The following is a 21364-nucleotide window of genomic DNA, read 5'->3' as shown; positions in this document are numbered from 1 at the left end:
CCGAGATACTTAAACTCCTCCACTTGAGGCCTGAGACATCCCTTTCGGTGTTATTATTATTATTTGTATGTCATTTTAGACAGTGATTTCCAAAATAAAATTCAATAAAAGACAAAAGTGTAACTTGAACCCTCTAGTTCCTTCAGGCCACATTATTACATTACATCTTGTGATGTATATTTTTTTTTTTAAAAGGAAAATCTTAGTCATATACAAGTAGTTGTTTATTTGACATCTGTCATTTATTTTACATCTGTTTAGCTTCTGTCAAATTTTACAGATTTCTCATATTTTGTAAACCTGACTCGCCCTGTGACTGTTGGGATCGGCTCCAACCCCCCGTGACCCTTAACTGGAGTAGACAGGTAGAGAAACAGATGAATGTAAACCAGACTATTCATAAGGTGTCAAAATAAGCAGATTTTGAAAAATAGTTGTATGTTATCTCACAGGCTGTCTGAATGCCTCTTCAGTGCGCACACACACACAGAGCAGTCTTGTGGCATCAACAGAATATATTGTGACCTTTAAGAAGACTGAACGTGGCTGCAGTCTGTCTGCACAGCGATGAATCAATACGCAGCCAAGGTTCTGTTCGGTCGGGAAATCCTCCTCCTGTTTCCATGGCAACAATCACAGTGTTATGATCATGTTGCATCACAGGCTTCCCCTGTGTGTCTAAAGGAACCCGCCGGCTCTCTCTCACCTCCCGTTTCCGCTTCATTATGCTGAGGTTTTATAACGCTACGTTGGGAAATGTATTAAATGATCGATTCAAAATTGTACATATTTCCGACTGGACAAACATCAGAGCGTGTTTGTCTTTGATGAGGGTTCTGAGCTGGTGTCCGTCCAGACACACGGGCCGGATTCTGATCCAAAAACATCCGCACTTTAGTGCCCCAGAAGACAGACTGTCCCCATTGTGGTCAGTTTGTCACTGAAATACTCTTTGTTCAGGATCAGCGGCACCCGTCAAAATGTGTTTTCTACCACAAGTTAAGATTTTATTGAACATCAGCTGGTGGCAGTTCAGAGTGAGTGAGCTTTCAGAGGTTTAAAGGTCGCATCTGACTCCAGTCAACACTTATCTTATAAAAAGAAATACACTGGTCAACAACAACAAAAATTCTTGCATGGACTTTGAGAACTGATTTCGGGTAATTTTGGGGTTCTGAATCCAAATCTGAGTTCAGATTTCCTCAATCACATCATGTTTTTTTTGTTTTTTGTTTTTTTCAGTCTGCATGTTTCGTATTGATGGATTACATAAAAATGCCTCATTCACTCACGGGTTTGATGCCGCTAATTGCACAAAAGCAGCTTCAAAAGCAGAGTTTTTAAACCAGGTTCATGAAATGTGACCAAAGAGCCGTAATATTGTTTATGGCGCTGAAGATGTGTGTGAGACGGCCGCTTTTACTTCAATGCTTGATACAAGAAATATGTTTTCATATCTCAAATGTGTGATGTGACTGGCAAAAACACCAGATTCAGATCCAGAGCCCAGAATCTGTTTAAAAAAAAAACTCCATGCAACTGCATTTCTCCACTCTTTGTGGGAGGCGTGTAGAAAACACTTCCTCAGAAATCTTATCGGTGGGAAAACTAAACAACTAATAAACCACCACAAGTGCTTATGATGAACCTTCCCAAGACACACCTGTTCAACATTTCCATGTATTTACCATCAAAGTCCACAAAAAAAAAACAAAACACTGCTTTCGAGCTGCAAAAAATTCCAGTTTTCCCGTTCCTTTCAGTGATTGGCTCCGAGGGGGCGGGGCCTTACATGATGTCACCAAAGTCAACTTTTCTGACAGACTGCCGTCTGTTGAGCGTTTATCAGCAGCAGATGAAATCAGGCTAATTTCTCTGTTTATTACTTAATTTCTCAGGACATATGGCACCAAAAATAAAACAATGCATCAGTATTTTTGTAATTCCTAATTTATTTAGAATTGTCAGCTCATTAGACATTTCATTTAGAGATCTGCACTTTAAGCAATTCAGTCAGTTTTGGTGAAGGCAAAATAGACACATGAAAGGTTTTTGGTGATATTGTAGAAAAAGGGACCCAATGCTGATGTCTTTGCAGAAGAACAAAGGTCCGATTCTTTAGGGTTCTGGCGCTTCCTGTCTTACTTTATGATTGTGAGACTTGAGCGCTGACCTGCGACCTGTGGAGGATCCTCAGATATCACTGGAATGACTTTGGGTCAAGCAAACGGTTACTTCGGGAGCCTTGGCTCAGCAGTGTCTCTTGCATTGTTAGGGAACGTCAGCTTTGACATTTGGGTCATGTGGCCCATTTCTTTGTGCCTGATCCAGCACACAGGTGTCTGAGTGTTGAGGAACCCGGTGGCTGGAGAAAGAACAGAGAGCGGCCACACGTCACCCGGCTGCAGCAGACAGATGGTTACTTTTGAGTGGTTGTGATGGACCAGTTCTGTGCGTGAGGGTTGCCGTCCAGAACCCAAGGCGGTTCTGCGGTGTCATGAATGTGGCGGCACATGACACCAGCAGTTGCTCCCCGACTTGGATTGACTTGTTAGAAACCCCTCCTGGATGCCAGAGAAGTCAGTCCGAGTGGCCCGAGCTGTCCATCCATTTAAAAAAAAACAAAAAACGTGCGGTTTAAGAAACACTGCTGCACCACGACCAGGCACCTGTTCTCGAACTGGAACAAACCCCATTCATCTGTTGTAACGGGTGTTGCTGGCAGGACGCGAGCAGCTTAACGCCGTGATGGGTGTTGGCACAGGAAGTACGAGCAGCTTGTAAACGCCTGAGCAGATCGCTCGTGGTTGTTTAGACGGCTGGAGAACGAGAACCTGAGGATCACTGAGGCAGGAGGGAAAGAAGACCAACCACTCTGCACGACGGTGCGACCAGACCAATATTGCGATTGGGGTTTAAATTGTAATTTTCAGTCAAACCTGCCTGGTTTAAAACACGAATGTAGCTGTAGCATGAACACCAACATATCTTGTTCCTGTTTCGAAAGATTGTCAGTTTTCAACAGACAGACGGCAGGTTGAGTCTGATGGGTCACGTTCAAGATGCTCCGTGAGTCCGAAGCCTATTTTGATCAAATCTGTGCTCATATGGGGACTGACAGCACTCAGGATCCAACGTCAGTGTAGCCGACACAAACCTACACGGTGGGCATCAGGGGGCGTTTGAGAGACGCCACATTTACAGTCATTACTACCAGAGACCTGGACGGCACCGGGTCCCATAGCCAGTCCTCAGGACCCCTGACCTGCAGATTTTACATCTCTTACTGCTCTGCCCAAAGCTGGTTAGCTCATTCAAACATTCAGGTGTGGAACTAATGTACACATGACTGAGCCTGTGGGCAGAGGCGGACCCATAGGCCTGGGATTGGAAGTGCTGCCATATTCCAGTGCTGAAATACAGCAAGTTCAGCCATTTGTCGACCGAAACATCTCGAATGACCACACTTGGATGACATTGTGGTAGAATAGAGCAGTGCAGTCTCATTTGAACCGCTGCCATTGCAAAAACTGCAAAAAGTGCAGTTTTTTTGGTTCCCAATGGAGAAGGGAAGACGAGGTGGTGTCGATAAGTTTTAGACAACACACTTTGACAGAGTCGCTCCATTCTCTCGCCTGCACAACCTCGACACGTTTGAGCTCCAGATCATGAACAAACCACATGTCCACTTTCTGCCGCATCCTCACTTTTTCTTTGCATTTTCACTTTGTTTGTGTGTAATTTGCCCAAAAACTCAGAGAAAGTGCCGTATTCCCGCTGGGGACAGCCCTCGTCTGTCCCCGGATGTAGGATTACTGCGTCCTATGAGTCGTATTTTAACCCTTTAGCACCCGCCCTCAAAGGAGACAGGGCTGCCCAGTTGTACAAACTGGCGTCTGTGCGTGATTCTCTACTCGTGCCTGTTAAGTGTTTGTGTTCCTGTCCTGCACTGAGATCTGTTCTGACTCTGAGTTTGAGGTGTGACATCAAATCGGTTGAATTCACCACGTTTTGGGGATTCACCCTGACCGACATTTTGTGACCTTCGTGTCAGTCTGTCGGTCAGGTCTTCAGCTGAGCTGAGATGGACTTCGGCACCTCTCCACCACGTTTATCTCACCTGTCTGCATTTGTTGTCGTTTCTCATTTGGTGTTGGACCTCGGTGGTGTCGAGCCGCTGGAGACTGAGATGTTTTTGGCAGCAGGAGGACGTTTTTGACTTCTCACACACACACACACACACACACACAGACTGACTGACTCTTTCTGTTGCTCTTTTGTCTCTGGAAATGTTCTCATACTTGTCAGTGATTGATTGAAATATTTAAATGGTGCTGCAGGTGGTACACGTGAACTCCGTGTCCGTGCTCGCACGCGTCTCTCTCCTGTGTGTGGTTTGCATGTTTGTCAGTGGTGCACAACACCACTGACAAACATTTCAAAGATTTGTTTTAATTACTATTATTTCAAATATTAGTCTGTGTTTGAGATATTAAACGTGTGTGTTATTGTGCGTGAGATTTTGTAGACATTTGTGATTGCTTCACCTCTGGTTCGCCTACAGTTACTAGGCAACCGATGCTTTGTTGTCTTTGCTTAAAGCCATCAGTAGCACCAGAAACGTTGAGTGAGATCAAAGGCAACTAAAATCCTGCTCACTGAGCTTTGATCTTGATGGATCAATTCTTTTATCTGTTTAGTATTAGGAGCTAATGTTTGCTAAGTATTTGCTCATCAACCCGTATTCAAGTCGAGTCTAGGAGCTGGTGCTGTACGCCACTGCACCCGCCCCACAATGGAACCGACCTAGGTCCTGAATGGAAACCATCTATCTGCCACAGCCAGGTGGAACGTGGCTGTTCCCTTAGCCGTCTCTACATGCTGGATCCTGCCCAGTCCTTCAGAATACACAAAATGACAAAGCTGACCAAAGACATCAGTGAATAATATCGAGAGGAGGAGATAAATGTGGTAAAACTGGCTCATTGTTGCAGTTAAGAGTGGAGTCTGTCAAAAATGTGGGTTGAATTTTGTTTTCTTTATGTAAAGTGATACAAACATGCAAGAATGTTATAAGTCATCATTTCAGTCAAACCACATTCTTTTATGAACACAATTGACCAAAACGTTATAACCAAAAGTTATTTTTGCTCCTTCAGTTTTTAAAGCTCCTCTCTCATCTAATTTTTTTTCAGTTCTCCGTGAAAGAAATTAAAGAAATCAACAACAAAGGCTGTTTAAAAAATAAAAAGCTGTTAAATTTCCATTCCAACACGTCTTTTTGTTTTTGCAGGTGTTGATGCTCATTGATGACGATGACACTCAGAGTGTCTTGCACCAGCGTCTTCCCGTCTTGTCTTCGATGTCCAGACAGGGCGGCATTGCCACAGCATATGTCTGCCAAGATTTCACCTGTTCCCTTCCTGTCACCGACCCCCACGAGCTGCGCGGGCTTCTGCTGGAGGCACACACGGAGACGCACACTTGAGTATGTCAAACATCCAAGATTGAAGCGGGCGGTTGTACTATGCTTGTGCAGCTTATTTACAGAGCTTAAAAAATTAATTGGCTTTAAAGCACGGTGGTGATGTCCGGTCACTGGCGCCATTCCTGAGCTTGAACACTGGTGTTAACACCACGCTAGCATAGTGAGCAATCTGTTGATCAGTAGTAGTGTACAACATCACTGGATTCCTGAAGTACAAGTCCTTTAGCACTTTATAGAAGTACCTATAAGTGCTCTCAGCAGAAGCCTGCGTGTGAAGATGATTTGTATTCTGTGTATATAAATTTAAGTATTTTACCGTCAGCGTGATTTAATTTGTATTAGTTAATGAGCCACTATGTTGACCCTGTCGACCAACTGCTCTCATCCTTGAATTTAATGATTCTTCTTAACTGCTGCAGAAACTGACGTGGCATCGCCATAATATCAAAATATCAACCAAAGTAATGCTCAGCTTGTGTGTGTTTGAACCCTGAACAATAAAAATGTTTACTCCACACCAGTTTCTCTTCTGTTAGTTGTCTTATTTTTAACTTGTGGGTGCACACCTGTTGAAATAGTGTATCATTTCCTGAAAGCTAACCGCAGTGGGTACCCCTGATTGGGTTCCCCTGATTTGCCAGAAATGCTGGATCAAACTCTGGGCATGTAGAGCAAAGGTGAATTCTGCCAATTACATGCCGAACTTTCACTGTGGGCACAATCTATAATTTAAAACTCATTATGTCTAAAATTTGATAGCCTATCCTGTTTGCCAGACTTCACACATTAGCTTCCCAAAGAATGAGAAGGTATTTTCTTAAGTGTTCCAAGGGGACATCATTCGGTGGAATCCAGGAATGTTCATCCCATAACCAGATAAAGACTTGACGGTGGACGTTGGAGTCTGCAGCGATCATTTCATCAAAGGTTTGTATCATTTGTGTGGCTTGTATGTGCATAAATCATGAATTGCATAAAAAATAAGATCATTTAAATCATTTATGCATGTTAGCACAGGTTAGACTAGCTAGCTAGCTCACACACTAAAATGATATAAATCTACAGAAATATCTTAGTAGCATATGTCACTGTATTATGCTTTTGACATGTTAGTGTATTTTCAAAAGTTTGTCCTACGGTCGTAATGCTAGCCTAGCTTCTAATTTAGCTAAGTGTTCTCTGTGTTGTCAAGGCTGTCGAAATAACTGGATCATCATGAATTAGCTTTTTATGAGCACTTTGATTATGAGACCGCTCACCTATGCTTTGGTAGTCTAAAGCTACAGTCACATTAGCTACATGCAGCAGTGGCGAACATGTGCCACCAGCTGGCGAGGCCACATAGGCATGAAGTCTATTTTATGCAAATAGTGAATGATGCAACATGCCAACTGGCAACCAGAGTGAAAGTGTCACATCAGTTCGTTTGAACGGAATGATCAGAGATAGTGGAAAATGCTCTAAAACAGCTTATTTCTGTAAATCTGTTTATCATATGTTCAGTAAAGGTTTGCAAGAAAGAAACGCTTCTAAAACTAAAAACACTTTCTGTAACCAGAAAGCCCATCTGAAGTGATCTGCAAGATATCTCACGGAGATTTCGCAGACATGCCCTGGGAACGCTCACCGAGCGACAAAGCCAACTACGTGTCACCGTCGTTTGTCGCTAATGTGAAGGTAGTGTAACTCCTTATTTCAGAGCAGATTCACATTATTTTGGTGTGACCGTTGCTAACTTGAAATGATGTTGCTGTTGTCATAAATTATTAGGTACATTTCTTTGTTGTAGCTGCTATAAGTTAAGAAGGAAATCTGTAGACACTTAAAAAATAGCATATTGCTAATTAAACTACAAAATATAGTTTGTTGTAAGACAGTACTGAAAAGTACAAATACACTCATGTATGTAATTAGCAATGCTATCGGAGGCGTAAAGGTTTGACTGTGTAACTGACGTATTACGGACGTTTATTCCAGTTCGGATCGATGTGGCAGGTTCACGGTACAAGACGACGTGGTTTGATTTTGGTTGGGATTCGTCTCCAAACACGTTCAGAGCCTTATTCTAATACATGGAAATTGCTGATTTAATGCAAATGAGCAAAGAGATTTGATTATGAACGTGACCTGTTTTCTACACACGGCTGACACTTGCACATGTGGGTGTTGTGTCGCTGTTCTGCACTTTTGATTTAATTGTATGTTGTTGGGTAGCTAACATGCTATTGGTTACATTTTGATGAAAATGACAAAAAGCTTGTTTTTCTAACTTTTCCAGCTGAGTTTGGTGCTGTGTGATTTGTTGTATTAGTTGTAGCTTTTGAACATCAGGCGTATTTGAAACGGTGGCATCTTTTTTGTGCCATGTAATGTTTTATTCTTTGGGTGAAAGTTGATCCCGGATGGAAGAACTCTGGTAGAAACGGCTTTGATGGGACCCAGTAGTCTGTAGCCTTTCTGTGTTTTGGACTATAAATACTCGCCGTGAAGAGACGAACTCACTGATGTGCTTCTTTTGCCCCTGTAGGCTCGAGGAAGATGACGTGAAGTCTGTGGCGAGACGAGGCTCCTGGGAACGTTTGAACGCTCGTGTGTATAAGGCAGAGGAACGGATGCTCGGTTTGTGTCGGCCGGCGAGGGGATTCGTCTCGGAGGGTTCTGCTGTTGGAAGAGAAGACATGATGCTTACATCGCATGATTTTTACATCGTGACACGGCGTCCGTCACTCACTTCGCCAAATGTGAAATGACTCGTCTCAGCTTATCTACCGACGCACTCCAAGAATGAGCTTGACCATCTGCACTCGTTTACTACCCCTCTTCCATCTCTCTCTGCTTCTATCTGCAGACCCCCCCCCCCCCTTCTTTGTTGCATCAGAAAGGAGGGAAGATACTTTGGCAGTCGTCTAGTTCTGGAGGATCAGACAAAATACCAACAGAGGGGGGACAGTGAGGATGGGGGAGCTCACTATTCTTTCAGATTGCGAACTCTCACGCTTTTTGTTATATTTGAGCTTGTTTTCATGCAGCAAATGACTCTTATCTCTGCGCCTGACCTTATCTTCTTCCACTCCATTGATCTCCTCTCTTTGGTTGCCAACAGACTCGTATCGCTTCCTGCTGTAATGTAGCTCACTAACTGCTGGAATAACAGCTCTTTTTTTAAATGTCCCAGAATGATTTTGACCACATCTTTGTTAGATTGTTCATTCATTTATTTCCTGATGCTTATCCAAGTCCAGGTCATGGTGGCAAAAGACCAAGCATCCTGTTCCCATGCCCATTCCCTATTCTCAGCCAAGTTCTATACATCTTCTTGGGGGATCCTGAGGCATTGCCAAGCCAGCAGGGAGATGTAATCCCATCATTTGATATAGGCAAGGCACGGAGCCAACTGGAAAAAGGCAGATATGTTTGAGCCCAACAGATATATCGGCTGACTGATCATATCGGCCAGTGTTGGTGTTAATTATGCCAATATCAGAACTTTTATTTTACTCAATAAATGATGCAGAAAAAAACATTTTGGCTGTTGCTAATGGTGTCATTACATAGATAATCAAGCAGAGGGGGCTGTGTTTACATTGTTTACAATGGTGTTTACAAAGCATGTCTGGGACCCCCATCGCCCTTTGATCACATTAGCTGCAAGAGACAGGGGCAAAGCGACCAGCTGCCATTCATTTTCAGTCAAAGTCTGAGTTTTACAGTGACAAGTGGTTGCTAAGCCGCCAGCTAGGCGAAGTCTATTTTATGCAAATGCTAAGTCATGCAAGACTGCAACTGCCAACCCGAGGGAAGGCAACTTGACGTACGATGGTCGGTTATACAAACAAAATAATCCAAGATGGCAGAATATGCTCCCAGACAGCTATATTTCTGTATATCTCCAGTATGTTAGGCATTTCTCCTCTCCAACACTGAGGTGACTAAGGGTGCGTTCACCAAAAAGCAGTTTTTGGGGCAGGCAACATACGAGGTCTGTGAGAAAACTATCCGACCTTTTTATTTTTTTCAAAAACTATATGGATTTGAATCATGTGCGCTTGCATCAGACAAGCTTGAACCTTCGTGCACATGCGTGAGTTTTTTCACACCTGTCGGTTGCGTCATTCGCCTGTGGGCAGGCTTTGAGTGAGCACTGGTCCACCCCCCTCGTCGGATTTTTATTGTTTAGGAATGGCGGAGCGACTGCCGCTTTGTTCCATGAAAATTTTTTCAGAAACTCTGCCAGACAGCCAGATGGAAACCATTTGGAAGATTCAGATGGCTTTCGGTGAAGATTCTATCAGTATCACACGGATTAAGCACCATTAAAACTGGATTAAAAATGGGCCGCGCCCCGAGCGGCCATCGACAGGCTGGAACGAGCAGATCACTTCCAAATTTAAGGCTCTGTTGATGCAGGACGTCATGTGACTAGCAGAGAACTTTCAGAAGAGGTCGGGATCAGCACGTTATCGGCACATTCCACTGTTAAAGGAGATTTTGTAATGAAAGGCGTGCGGATGGATTCGTGCGTCGCGACGCAGCCGCTCATGGCGCGGGACAAACAACACCTCCGTGTTGGAAGTCTCACAAGACAAGTTGGAACATGCCCAGCTGTTAAACAATTTCTCGGATACTCACTTGACTGAAAAGCCACCGAAAGCCGTCTGAATCTTACGAATGGTTTCCAACACAGAGGTGTTTTTTGTCCAGCGCCATGAGCGGCTGCGTCCCGATGCGCGAATCCGTCCGCACGTCTTTCATTACAAAATCTTTAACAGTGGAATGTGCCGATAAAGTGCTGATTCCGACCTCTTCTGAAACTTCTCTGCTAGTCACACGACGTCCTGCATCAACAGAGCCTTAAATTTGGAAGTGATCTGCTCGTTCCAGCCTGTCGATGGCCGCTCGTGGCGCGGGGCGCCCTCCGCCGCCGTGGGCTGTTTTTAATCCAGTTTTAATTGTCCTTAATCCGTGTGATACTGATAGAATCTTCACTGAAAGCCATCTGAATCTTCCAAATGGTATCCATCTGGCTGTCTGGCAGAGTTTCTGAAAAAATTTTCATGGAACAAAGCGGCAGTCGCTCCGCCATTCCTAAACAATAAAAATCCGACGAGGGGGGTGGACCAGTGCTCACTCAAAGCCTGCCCACAGGCGAATGACGCAACCGACAGGCGTGAAAAAACTCACGCATGCGCACAAAGGTTCAAGCTTGTCTGATGTAAGCGCACATGATTCAAATCCATATAGTTTTTGAAAAAAATAAAAAGGTTGGATACTTTTCTAACAGACCTCGTAGTTTTAGGCAGAAATTGAACTTTTGTGTGTACAAAACAAAAAACAACCAGGGCGTCCAAAATTTTAGGCCGTCGACCAGTGTGACAAGACCGGTGCTGATATACATCTGCCAGGGTGGAAAATAACTTTTGGAGGTCTGCTGCTGAATGACTGGTGAAGAGACTTTTCAGTAATGACTAAAATACATTTAAATACGTCACTAAACAACTGTCAGGGTTGAAACACAGCCTGAGGGATCTAGAATGCCAGATGTACAACACTATCATGGCACTGGTGTGAAAGCAGTTGCACTTAAATCCCACCATCCATACATCCCCATGTGCTCTTTTTTCTCTTTTGCTTTGCTGAATATGAAGTGGCTTTTTTCTAGAATGCTTACAGTGATACCAGGAGTGATCGATTGGAGGCTGCTGCTGTGGGCGGCAGTGATGGAGGTGAAGAAATATCAATCTGCCCACATCCGTCACTTTCACTGCCATCAGAGGGGCAGAAGAAGCGTTATGGTAAACGGTTTCAGACCCACACATTTCCACCACATACAATCAGTGCAGACGTGTGATTCACCAATCACGATAAATCTAATTTAAGATACTTACCTGATCATTTATTTCTTGTTTTTACTCTTCTCCACATCTCTGGGGTGGTGGGAGTGTTGGATCATCCTTTGGACTGAGAGCCCGTTCAGACAAATTGGCGAATAGGTTTTTTCTGAATCTGAACTGCGTAAATTGAATTTGTCATCTGCAGCGACAGACTATAAGGTGATGACTTGAGCTTAAAAAGTTAACTTTTTATGAGGTCATAATTTAATTCCGTTCTGAAATATTACACAAATTCACATTTACCTGTTTAAAGCCAGGCAACTCTCCGCACTTAAATAATAAGCTGCCCATTATTCCTCCTCTGTAAGATAAAACAGCCACATTGTCACTTTGTCACTATAGTAAACAGCAACGTACACGCACACACACACATGCAGGGCTTGAATTTGGTTAGAGCCGGATTGAATTTGGATATGTGTGTAGGATGAGCCAGACTTGAACGATAGGTGTCAACGCTATCTGGATTGAATCTGGCTCAGGCTGGATTCCAAACTCCAGTCTGAATGGGGCCTGAAGCAGAACTTCAACAAAGCAGTGGTGGAGGTCCAAAGAAAAGAGCTAATAAAGCTGCTGTCAGTCAGATGAAAAACACTGGTGTGGCGTTGTGGACCCGAGTGAGGAGAACGTGGTCAGAGCGATGTGAGGAGGGTTGTCAGATGATTTACTGTCGTGCAGATTATAGTTTTAATGGCCTGTGGATGATGGACTCTCCTTCAAGGTGCGAGCTTTTGTAACTTATTTTATTGGACCTCTTGGCTCAGTCTCTTTATCACCTCCCTTCGCTTTTTCCAGCTATTGTACTGCACCATAAACCCGCCAACTCCCACAGCCGACCACACGCCAAATGTATTTTTAAACCTCCTACAAATTACCATTGACATTATTTTGTGCAGTATTTGGTTGTGTTGCTTGTTGATGCATTCATGGCTTTTGAGTTGAGTTTGGATCATCAATCAGCAACACCTTCAAAAGCGGCAGTTAATGAGCAAGGCATTATATCAAGGTCCTTGTAATAAGTGTTATTTGACTGGTCATGAAGGTAATTATAAGACACTTATGAGGGTTTCATTGATGTTTTAAGCAGTTTATAAACTGGCATGTTTCTTTTAGGCAGCTGTGAATGTCCTGTAACAATAAACATGTTTATTATGCTGTTATTAATGCAGGGGTGGTGGCCAAGTGGTTAATGTGCTTGGTTTCAGTTCAGAAGGCTCCGGGTTCAAATCCCACCCCTGCCACATTTCTCCATGCAATGTGGAGTTGCATCAGGAAGGGCATCCGGCGTAAAACCTGTGCCAATTCAACATGCAGATCAACCTTGAATTTGCTGTGCCGACCCCGAGTGCAAACAAGGGAGCAGCCGAAGGGACGTTTATTATGCTGTTATTAACACTTAGTCTGCATTAATTAGTACTTTATTAGGACTTGCACTGAATCACATCAAATCAGATTATTCCAAAATAAAACATGTCATTCCTGAATCGTATCATCGCGTGTGTATGAAGATACGTATCGTTTGTAAGGATGAGATGCACCCCTCCCACCCCACTAACACTTAATAGGACCTTGATTAAAATCTAAATCTGTTCTTATTTACACTTAATCAAATTGTGCATATTGTCGACAGTCGTCTGTCAAATGTACAAAATCAAAACCTCAGTGGGCAACAAAGAAGGTCAGTGTCGTGTTCTGCCCTGTGCCTGGTTTATGTCACGGTTTTGTCCCTTGTTTGCATCCACGTTGTTTGTTTATCCGCTGTCTTTGATCATCTGTTTGTTTTATTTTTGTCATATTTGAAATGATCTGTTCATCGTACTATTTAAACCCTGCTTGTGTTTTGTTCTCCACCAGTTTCTCGGGTCAGAGCCTTGTTGTCTCGTGTTGATTCTGTTACCTGCCAGTGTTTGGCCCCGCTCTGTTTTTGACCTTACTTTTGTTCGCCCGTGAACCCTGCCGAGCTGTGATTTGGAACCTTGCTTGTCGTATGACTTTGCTGATCCTCTGGACCTCTGCCTCCCGTTGCCTGTGTTTCCTGGATTAAACCTGTTGAACACCTGTTTTAGTGGTTTGTGACTCCTGTTTGTGTCACGTCACCGTCGCTGCCTGACAGTCAGAATCTGTTTTCAAGCGAGATCTTTGTGACGTCCTAAATGTTTTTAACTTGTGAATGTTGCAACACTGATGGGACTTGATGGATGGAGAAAGAAATTTTCTGGATTTTTTGACAACAAAGTTTAATAACCTGTGTGGATCCCTTCATGTATTTATTTTTGTTTGTTTTTGGTGTTTCTGCTAACAAACAAATGCAAAAACAGTTTAAAAACTCCGTGATCCCTCATTGAGACACAGACTGAAAACTGACTGCAAGATGTTCACATCCCTCTGAGGTATTTCACAGAGATTAATGTCAAACTGCCCCCATTCTGGATCAGGATTTGACTCTGTGGCAGCTTTTGCTTTGTGTGTAGACAATTGTCAAATTAGATTTGTATCATTGGAGTCGGTCTAAAGTGATTCCTTCACTAACACGTTGGCTTGCTTATGATCCAGCTACGTGCTAACAGATCGCCAGTGTCGTGGCTGAGCTAGCTCGCTCATTAGCGACCACAGCCATTGCTCAGATATAAATGAATGTGAAGGACATCAATTTGTACTCTTTCAATATTGTCTGTGATATTGAAAACAAATGTGTTTTTTTTAGTTTTTTTTTTATGGGAACGGCGGTTAAGCTGAGTGTTTGGAAACGGTAAGATTCACGTCCGGACTGACCGCGCACTCCTGCGGGTATCCTGGAGATTTGTTTTGCGTCGCCTCCTTTGTGTGCTGGTCGGGAGGTAAAAGCGATGGATGCTGAGGGAGAACCAGCCGACTAGTTCTTCATGTTAGTCCACTTACACCCGAGCAGCCAGAGATGCTCATTAAAGTCTTTTTTTTTTCTTTTGCCTTTACAGAATTATATTTATATCGACATTTCCTTCTTTTCCTCCTGAGTTCCTTCTTTTTAGCTTGGTGTCGCTGTTTTTTGCATCATGCTCAGAAATCTCTATCACCACCTGTACAAAGTCAACAAGCTGTCATGTCCTTCCTGTTGCACATTTAAAGTTTGATTTTATTTTTTAAACTGGTGACATACCCGTTATCATTCATGTGTTTTGTGTGATCTGTCTTTTTTCTTTGACCCTTTGTTGTTGTCTCTGTGATCTTTATCGTAAAAGCAGCTTGTTTTGGAGCTGAATCAGTGTGTGGTTACCACCACTACTGGCTTCAAGTGCTACAGTTACAGCTTCACTCCCCCAGTCTCATCTTTACGTAAAACATTTGTGTTGTCATTTGCAGGAACTCTTGTGGAACAGCATTTTTGCCATGTGGCTCGTTTCTCTGGGCGCCAGTGCTTTAGTGTGGAGGACCTCGGCGACAGGAGACGGACTGAGGACACGCCCACCTTTCACTTTGCTGTCACAGGTAGATGGTTACTTTGTGGAGGTGGGTGTGGTGTGGTGGTTGCCATGGATTCAGCTCTATATGCTCCCAGACCTGATGTGATCTGATGTCTATAGAATCTGCAGTTGTTGAGAAATGGCTCCAAGACACTTTCCCAGTTTGTGTAAATCTCTGATCCCCGTCCTCAGATCTGCGCCGAGCATTTTGGACTTTCCCATTGCAGTGTGTGCTGGTCAGTCCAGTCGGTCAAGTCATCTAGTTCAATTCAGTTTATTTATATAGCACCAGATCACAACATGAGTAACCCCAAGGTACCTCACAAGGGTCAGATCTAACCAATGAGTCCTGTCAAAGTCTTTGTGCAGGTCCAGAGAAGCTGCTGCAGACGGTCCATCATGATCAGACAGACACAGATTCTCTACCGTCACTGGAACAAAGTACAACGAAAGCTCAGCACTGCAAATATAAACCTGAGTAAACCCCACGCAGAATTAAAAGGTCTGGAGAAAAAAGAAAACTGAAATCTAACCAAATGAAAGAGGTGTGTCCAGAGTGCAAAATAAAAAAAAAAAATTATAAGAACGTAGGAGCAAAAAAGAGATTACACTTAGAAAAGAGAAAAGTATGTACAAAACTGTGGATATTTGCACATAAACAAATATTTGCCTCATTTCCAGTGTGTCATGTGACCTCACTGTTTGGTTTCATTCAAAGCTCTAACAGCAGTTGTGTAGAAACTGTTTTTCAGTCTGTTTGTTCTTGTTTTAATGGTCCTGTTCCGTCTGTCTGATGGCAGCAGCTCAAACAGAGTCCAGGGTGGGACGAGACCTTTAGGATGGTGTTGGCTCTCCTGAGACAGTCAGAGCTGTGAAGGTCCCCCAGTGTGGGTAGAGGGCACCCAGTCATCTTCTCTGGAGCTCTTACCAGTTTGCTCCCATGCAGCTGGTAAACTACGTACAGACGGGTGCAGTTACCCTGTTGGTCCAGGTGGGTCGGCATGGTGTGGAGGGCAGAGATCACAGCGTCCTCTGTTGACCTTGTAAGTGAACTGATTTGGCTCTGAAGTGGGGGTTATGAATGACATGATGTGACTTCTAACCAGTTTTTCAAAACACTTCATCACCATGTGAGTTCCATTCTAGTTTAGTCTTAGCCTCCCCCTGCCTTCACTGCACATGCATCATTTCAGAGCATCAGCAGCGATTAACACCTCGTTTCTGCATAAACTGACATTAGAATCATTTAAGAGGTTTTACTTTGTCATGTGATGGTTAATAATCACATTATTCCCTTTGATCACTTTGGGTGATCGCAGTCTGTCAGCACCCATCCGGACTCCCCATTGGGGCTTGTTCCTTTGTGTGGGTTGATCCCCCTCAGCGTGCACCTCACCTCATGCTCCCCCACCATGAAGTTGCTCCCCGCTGCTGGCGGTCATGTGGCTGCTCCTGGTGTCAAAGTCTCAGAAATTTAACTCTTCTGCCAACACGCCATCACCTTCAGCAGCTCAGATGGTGGGTTTGTAGTTGGTGAGGTGCTGGACCTCCATCCATGCCTGCCTGCTGTTTTTGGTGTCCAGGTGGTCGTGGATCCTCCTCCTGAAGTCCTCCTTGGTCTTGCTGATGCCTCTCTTCAGGTTGGCACGGGCTGTGCTGTAGAGAACCCCATCATCAGCTCTGAAGCTGGAGTTTCTCTCCTTCAGCAGCTGCTTCACCTCCCTGGTCATCCAGGGTTTCTGACCTGGATGTGTTTCTCCACTGTGAGCGTATCTGCACAGTTCAGTGTCTGTAAAAATGTCCAGGTCCTCATCCTCAAAGACGTCCCAGTTGGTGCTGTTGAAGCCGTCCTGCCCCGTCTGGCCGTGTTTTTACCATCTTAATGGTGGTGGGGGTGGATTTCCAGAGGGGGGGATATGCAGGACTGAGTTGCGAAGAGATGTGGTCTGACTGTCCTGTATGTGGAGCAGGTAGCGTCAGTTAATGTTGGCGTAAACATTTCTCCTCTTGTGGCACATTTGACATGATGGTGAAGTCTGACTGAGTTTAATTCCACATGATTAAAATTGCCCGTCCACATCGAAAGGAGTCAGTTGAGGTGGCTCGGGCATCTTTTCCGGATGCCCCCTGGACGCCTCGCTGGAGAGGTGTTCCGGGCACGTCCCACTGGGAGGAGGCCCCGGGGAAGACCCAGGACACGCTCGAGGGACTACATCTCTCGGCTGGCTTAGAAACGCCTTGGGGTTCCCCTGGAGGAGCTGGGGGAGGTGTGTGTGGATCGGGAGGTCTGGGTGGCTTTGCTTGAGCTGCTGCCCCTGTGACCCGACTCCGGATAAAGCGGAAGAAAATGGATGGATAAAATCACCCGTGATAATGTGCACTGCGTCCGGGTGTCGGTTCAGTTGGAGACTGATGTTGCTGTGTTAGAGTCTGAGGGCCGAGCTAGCATTAGCATCCGGTGGAATGTAAACAGCAGTTAGCAAGACTCCGTAAACTCACCACGAATGTAAAACGGTCGGCAATTAACAGTCAAATATTCCAGGTCTGGGAACAGCAGCTGGCTGCCATCGCTGTGTTCTTACTCCAGTTGTCGTGGATGTACAGACAGAACCCTCGTCCAAGTCACTGGTCCTGTGGTGGCGCCGGGTTGAATAGCATGCTAACTCAATAGCCGAGTCTGGGATGGATGAGTGTAGCCAAGTTTCTGTAAAGATGAGAACACAGCAAAACAAAGCACTGAAAGTCTGAGAATAGAGCCACTGCGTCTGCGTGCGTCACCATCTTACTCATCATTAATAGGACATTCAGAGATTTCAGATGTTTCAATGTCAAATATACCACATCATTTATTATTGAAACGGCTGGAAGTATATTTTTGACCCTGTATTCATAATCTTGACTAATCATTAAGGACATCGTACGTTGGTCCCGAGGCCCGTTGGTGTTTACCCTGGATTCAGTAGCATGAAGCGGAAAAGAAGTCCAGCACCCATTTACAGCTGGATGGACTGGGACAATGCAGGTGAAGTGTCTCATCCAAGGACATGGGTCTGGGAAACGGACACAGATCTACATGTTGATATTCTCAGCTGGGTGACTTGTAATGTGGGGCTGCTGTTAAGGCTGACAACAAGAGAAAGCAGGAGGGGTAGAAAGTTATCTAACGTGATGTCAATGAGGATCAGTTTCCCCTGGACATGGTATCATGATCAACCCTGAGGGGAAGTAACATAAATGTCAGGAGCAGGGTTGAGTATCATTTTGGTTTTATACCAGTGCTAAACCAACACACGAAACCAACCCATATCTACATATTGGTAGACTGACTAATATCCACTAAGCTACCTCCTCCACATGAATCATTGAGATTTTAACTGATTAACATCTTTGGAGATCAATGCAGATTGACTTTATGTCCCAGATGAAGGTACTGACGATTGGGTGAGACCTAAGTCAGATGGACAGTCAGCAGGCGACGTCAGCATTGTAGTTTGAAATTCAAACACACAAAGTCAAGTGTCTGTGCTTGTCTTCATGTTGGAGTCCTTGACATTTCCTCAACATTTGATGACATTTGTGGACGTATAATCTGGAGGATTTGTCAATTTATCAAAAATGAACAGAGAATCATTGAGGGCCAAATGTCACCAGGCTGCAGCCATCTGTTAGCATGGCTCCGTCACTGTAGCGGTGTGCGCTGCGGCACAACGTGGCCGCCGTCACTTCCGCCACTTCATGGCGGAGGGTCAAGATCATGCTCCTTCGGGAGCCAGTGAGGCTTCATGAAACACAGGAGTGACGTGATGGACAGCTGGGGACGCGCAATGACTCAAATTACCGACTAAACATTCTGAATGAATTCTTCACAGTGACGCCGTCAAGATCAGCAGAGTTCCACGTCTCCTAACCCGATCCCATTTTCTTATTTTACATTTTTTCCTTGTTTTGTACAATTTAAAAGTTTTCATCCATTTGTCCTTTGTCTTGTGATTCCTGCTGTACCTCCTCTCCTATGTGTTCATTCTAAAATATGCTAAAATTTTATTTTTTTGTCTCAAGAAAAAAGGGAAAAAAAACCTTTTACATTCTTTGTCAAATTGCAAACAGCCTCTCTGATTGGAATGATATTAAGAGATTTTGTATTGCAGATGTCCAAGTCTGTGATTATTGTTAGCATATGTTACTGCGTGATTCATACTTGCCATATTCGAGTGTCGAACCAATATCGAGCTTCGTCGTCTCCAAATGTCTTAAACAGGCTCACATCCTGCCTGTTCTTCTCATCAGAGGGAGCACGGATGGAGACAACAATGAGTTTTTAAAAAATACCCACAACAGCATTTGGAAGAGTTGTTGAACGCTCTGACCGCTGGTGGCAGATTGAAGTATTCAGAACCTAAAGTGAGATCTAACTTTTGGTGTTGTTGCTCTTCAACTTTGGAAACATCTCTCATGAAGATGGAGAAGAAACCAAATCACTGCAGTCTTACTTTGTGGAATGTAGGTTTTGTCATCATTGTCAGCGATCTCAAATCTGCCCCCTATAGGAGAGGACTGTAGAAAAAAAATGCTTGTCTCTGCATATATATATATATATATATATATATATATATATATATATATATATACACACCCACAAAAAACAAAACAAAAAAAAACAAATACTGTTGAGAGACTTGAAAACTTCTTTAAGGGCATCTCCTTCTGGTTTGTGTGGGCAAGATAAAAGTTATCAGGTTTATCATTGCAGGTTTTTAAACATGACATGACTTCCGGATTGTTCACAGTGATGTATGGAGTACCTCAGAGATCTGTTTGAGGGTCACTGTTGGTTTAACATAATATTGCATGTCTTGGTCAGAAACAGGATTAGCATTCATTGTTATGTTAATGATACACAGCTTTACGAGTATATGCCTGCTTATTTGGCAAAATGACTTACAGTGCACACCGGAGGCTTCTTGGCTGAAGTTAAATGCTGAATGCTAGTTATTGGTCCTGTTTAGGGCTGGGTATCGAGAACCGGTTCCTTTTGGGTATCGTTAAGAAATGATTCGATCAACTGACATCAATAAGCTTTTTGCTTAACAGTTCTGTTGTCGGCCCTTCAGAGTGGCCGTTGTTTTGGGGAGTGTTTGTCAGGAAAATGATAATTTCTCTACATTGATTACGGACCCTGCAGCGGGTCCGTAATCAATTTTTCTGCAGTGCGGCTCTGCTTTGAACCTTGAACCAATCGAAGCAGTGGTTCTCAGATTGAAGCAGTGCTTTTGCTTCATTTATTCTTTTCGCTTAATTTTCCCTCACTAAAACTCTAAAGAGCATACGTCTGTGAGTATTGTTTACCTTTTCTATGTTAAACCGACCTGTTATGGTCTTCTGAAACAGTTGATGTATTTTCTAACTTAAAAACGGGAGCGATGCTAACGCGTTAGCATGTCTATGGCATTTTCAATGTTAAAAGTTAGCATTAAGCAGTTGCAGCTGTCATCACGTTCGGGTGCATTTGTTTTGTAATTGTAATATTTTTTAAATTTATTTTTGTTTATATATTAATAATCTAATGATTATTATATACAATATATACTTATTATATACAATTTTAGAGAAAGAGACAAAAAGAACCTGAACAGAAACACAACAGAAAATATAGAACCAACTAACAATGAACATACATAAATAAATACATACATACATACAGAAATAAATAAGTGTTTCCTGTGAACACCTAGTGACTCTTATGCCTCTATTTCATCCCCGTCTTATTTAATGACAGTTTGTTTGTCAAACCATATTTTCAGTTTGTTAATTTCTTAAGTTATTTCCTCCAGAACGTTCTGCCAACCTAGAAAACTGCTGCATCCTAGTAAGAGCAGAATACTACTGGAATGAATTTGAATAAGGAAAGTTGAGTTTTTTCTCACTAAATGGATGCTGCACTCACTGCAGTTTATTGTCTGGAATAGTCCCAGATTACATTTCAGAGCTTCTAGAATTCAAACATTTTCCTGCAGGTGGTGTTGGGGAGTAATTTTGGGTTTCAGCTTTTCTTGTTTTTCACCACTTTCATCCCTGAATATGTCAATCGTGAGTCACGTTTGTGCGGATTAAAGTTACTAACTGGGACTCCTGTATTGTTGGGAGAAAGAAACAAGAATCGTCCTCCGTTCTGGTCACACAGCTCCAAACGCTGCGCGGCTCTCTGACGAGTCAAGTTAGAACGATAGAGTCCAGTCGGAATTAATAACTTCAAAGTGAAACACCATTTTGTTTATTTTATGTCCAGAGATCAAGGATACAGTGACCAATTTCATATTTATTTACTTTAAGACTTTAAGAGGTATCGATAAGGGAATCGATAAGGAATCGGATCGATAAGCAGAATCGATAATGGCATTGATATCAATAAAATCTTATCAATACCCATCCCTAGTCCTGTTATAGATATTTCTGTCATCAATGAATGTTATTTTTTGGTAATTGTTTGAATTTTTATTGGATGTTCTTTGATCCAGTATTGTGCTTTAACATTTCAGCATGTACCCAAA

General features: G+C 43.3%; 1 protein-coding gene across 1 annotated transcript in view; it reads left to right on the top strand.

Moving 5' to 3' along the window:
• Nucleotides 1-6008, top strand: part of spata20 (spermatogenesis associated 20) — a 79457-nt gene extending 73449 nt beyond the window's left edge. Inside the window, exon 16 of the mRNA XM_034194008.1 lies at nucleotides 5294-6008. Within this exon, the coding sequence (XP_034049899.1) occupies nucleotides 5294-5488 (195 nt within the window). The 3' untranslated portion in view covers nucleotides 5489-6008. The remainder of the gene's footprint in view (nucleotides 1-5293) is intronic.
• The last annotated feature ends 15356 nt before the right edge of the window (nucleotides 6009-21364 follow it).

Source organism: Thalassophryne amazonica, chromosome 18 (genome assembly GCF_902500255.1).
Source record: "Thalassophryne amazonica chromosome 18, fThaAma1.1, whole genome shotgun sequence".
NCBI classification, from domain to species: domain Eukaryota; kingdom Metazoa; phylum Chordata; class Actinopteri; order Batrachoidiformes; family Batrachoididae; genus Thalassophryne; species Thalassophryne amazonica.
This window is presented reverse-complemented; position numbering and strand designations above follow the sequence as displayed.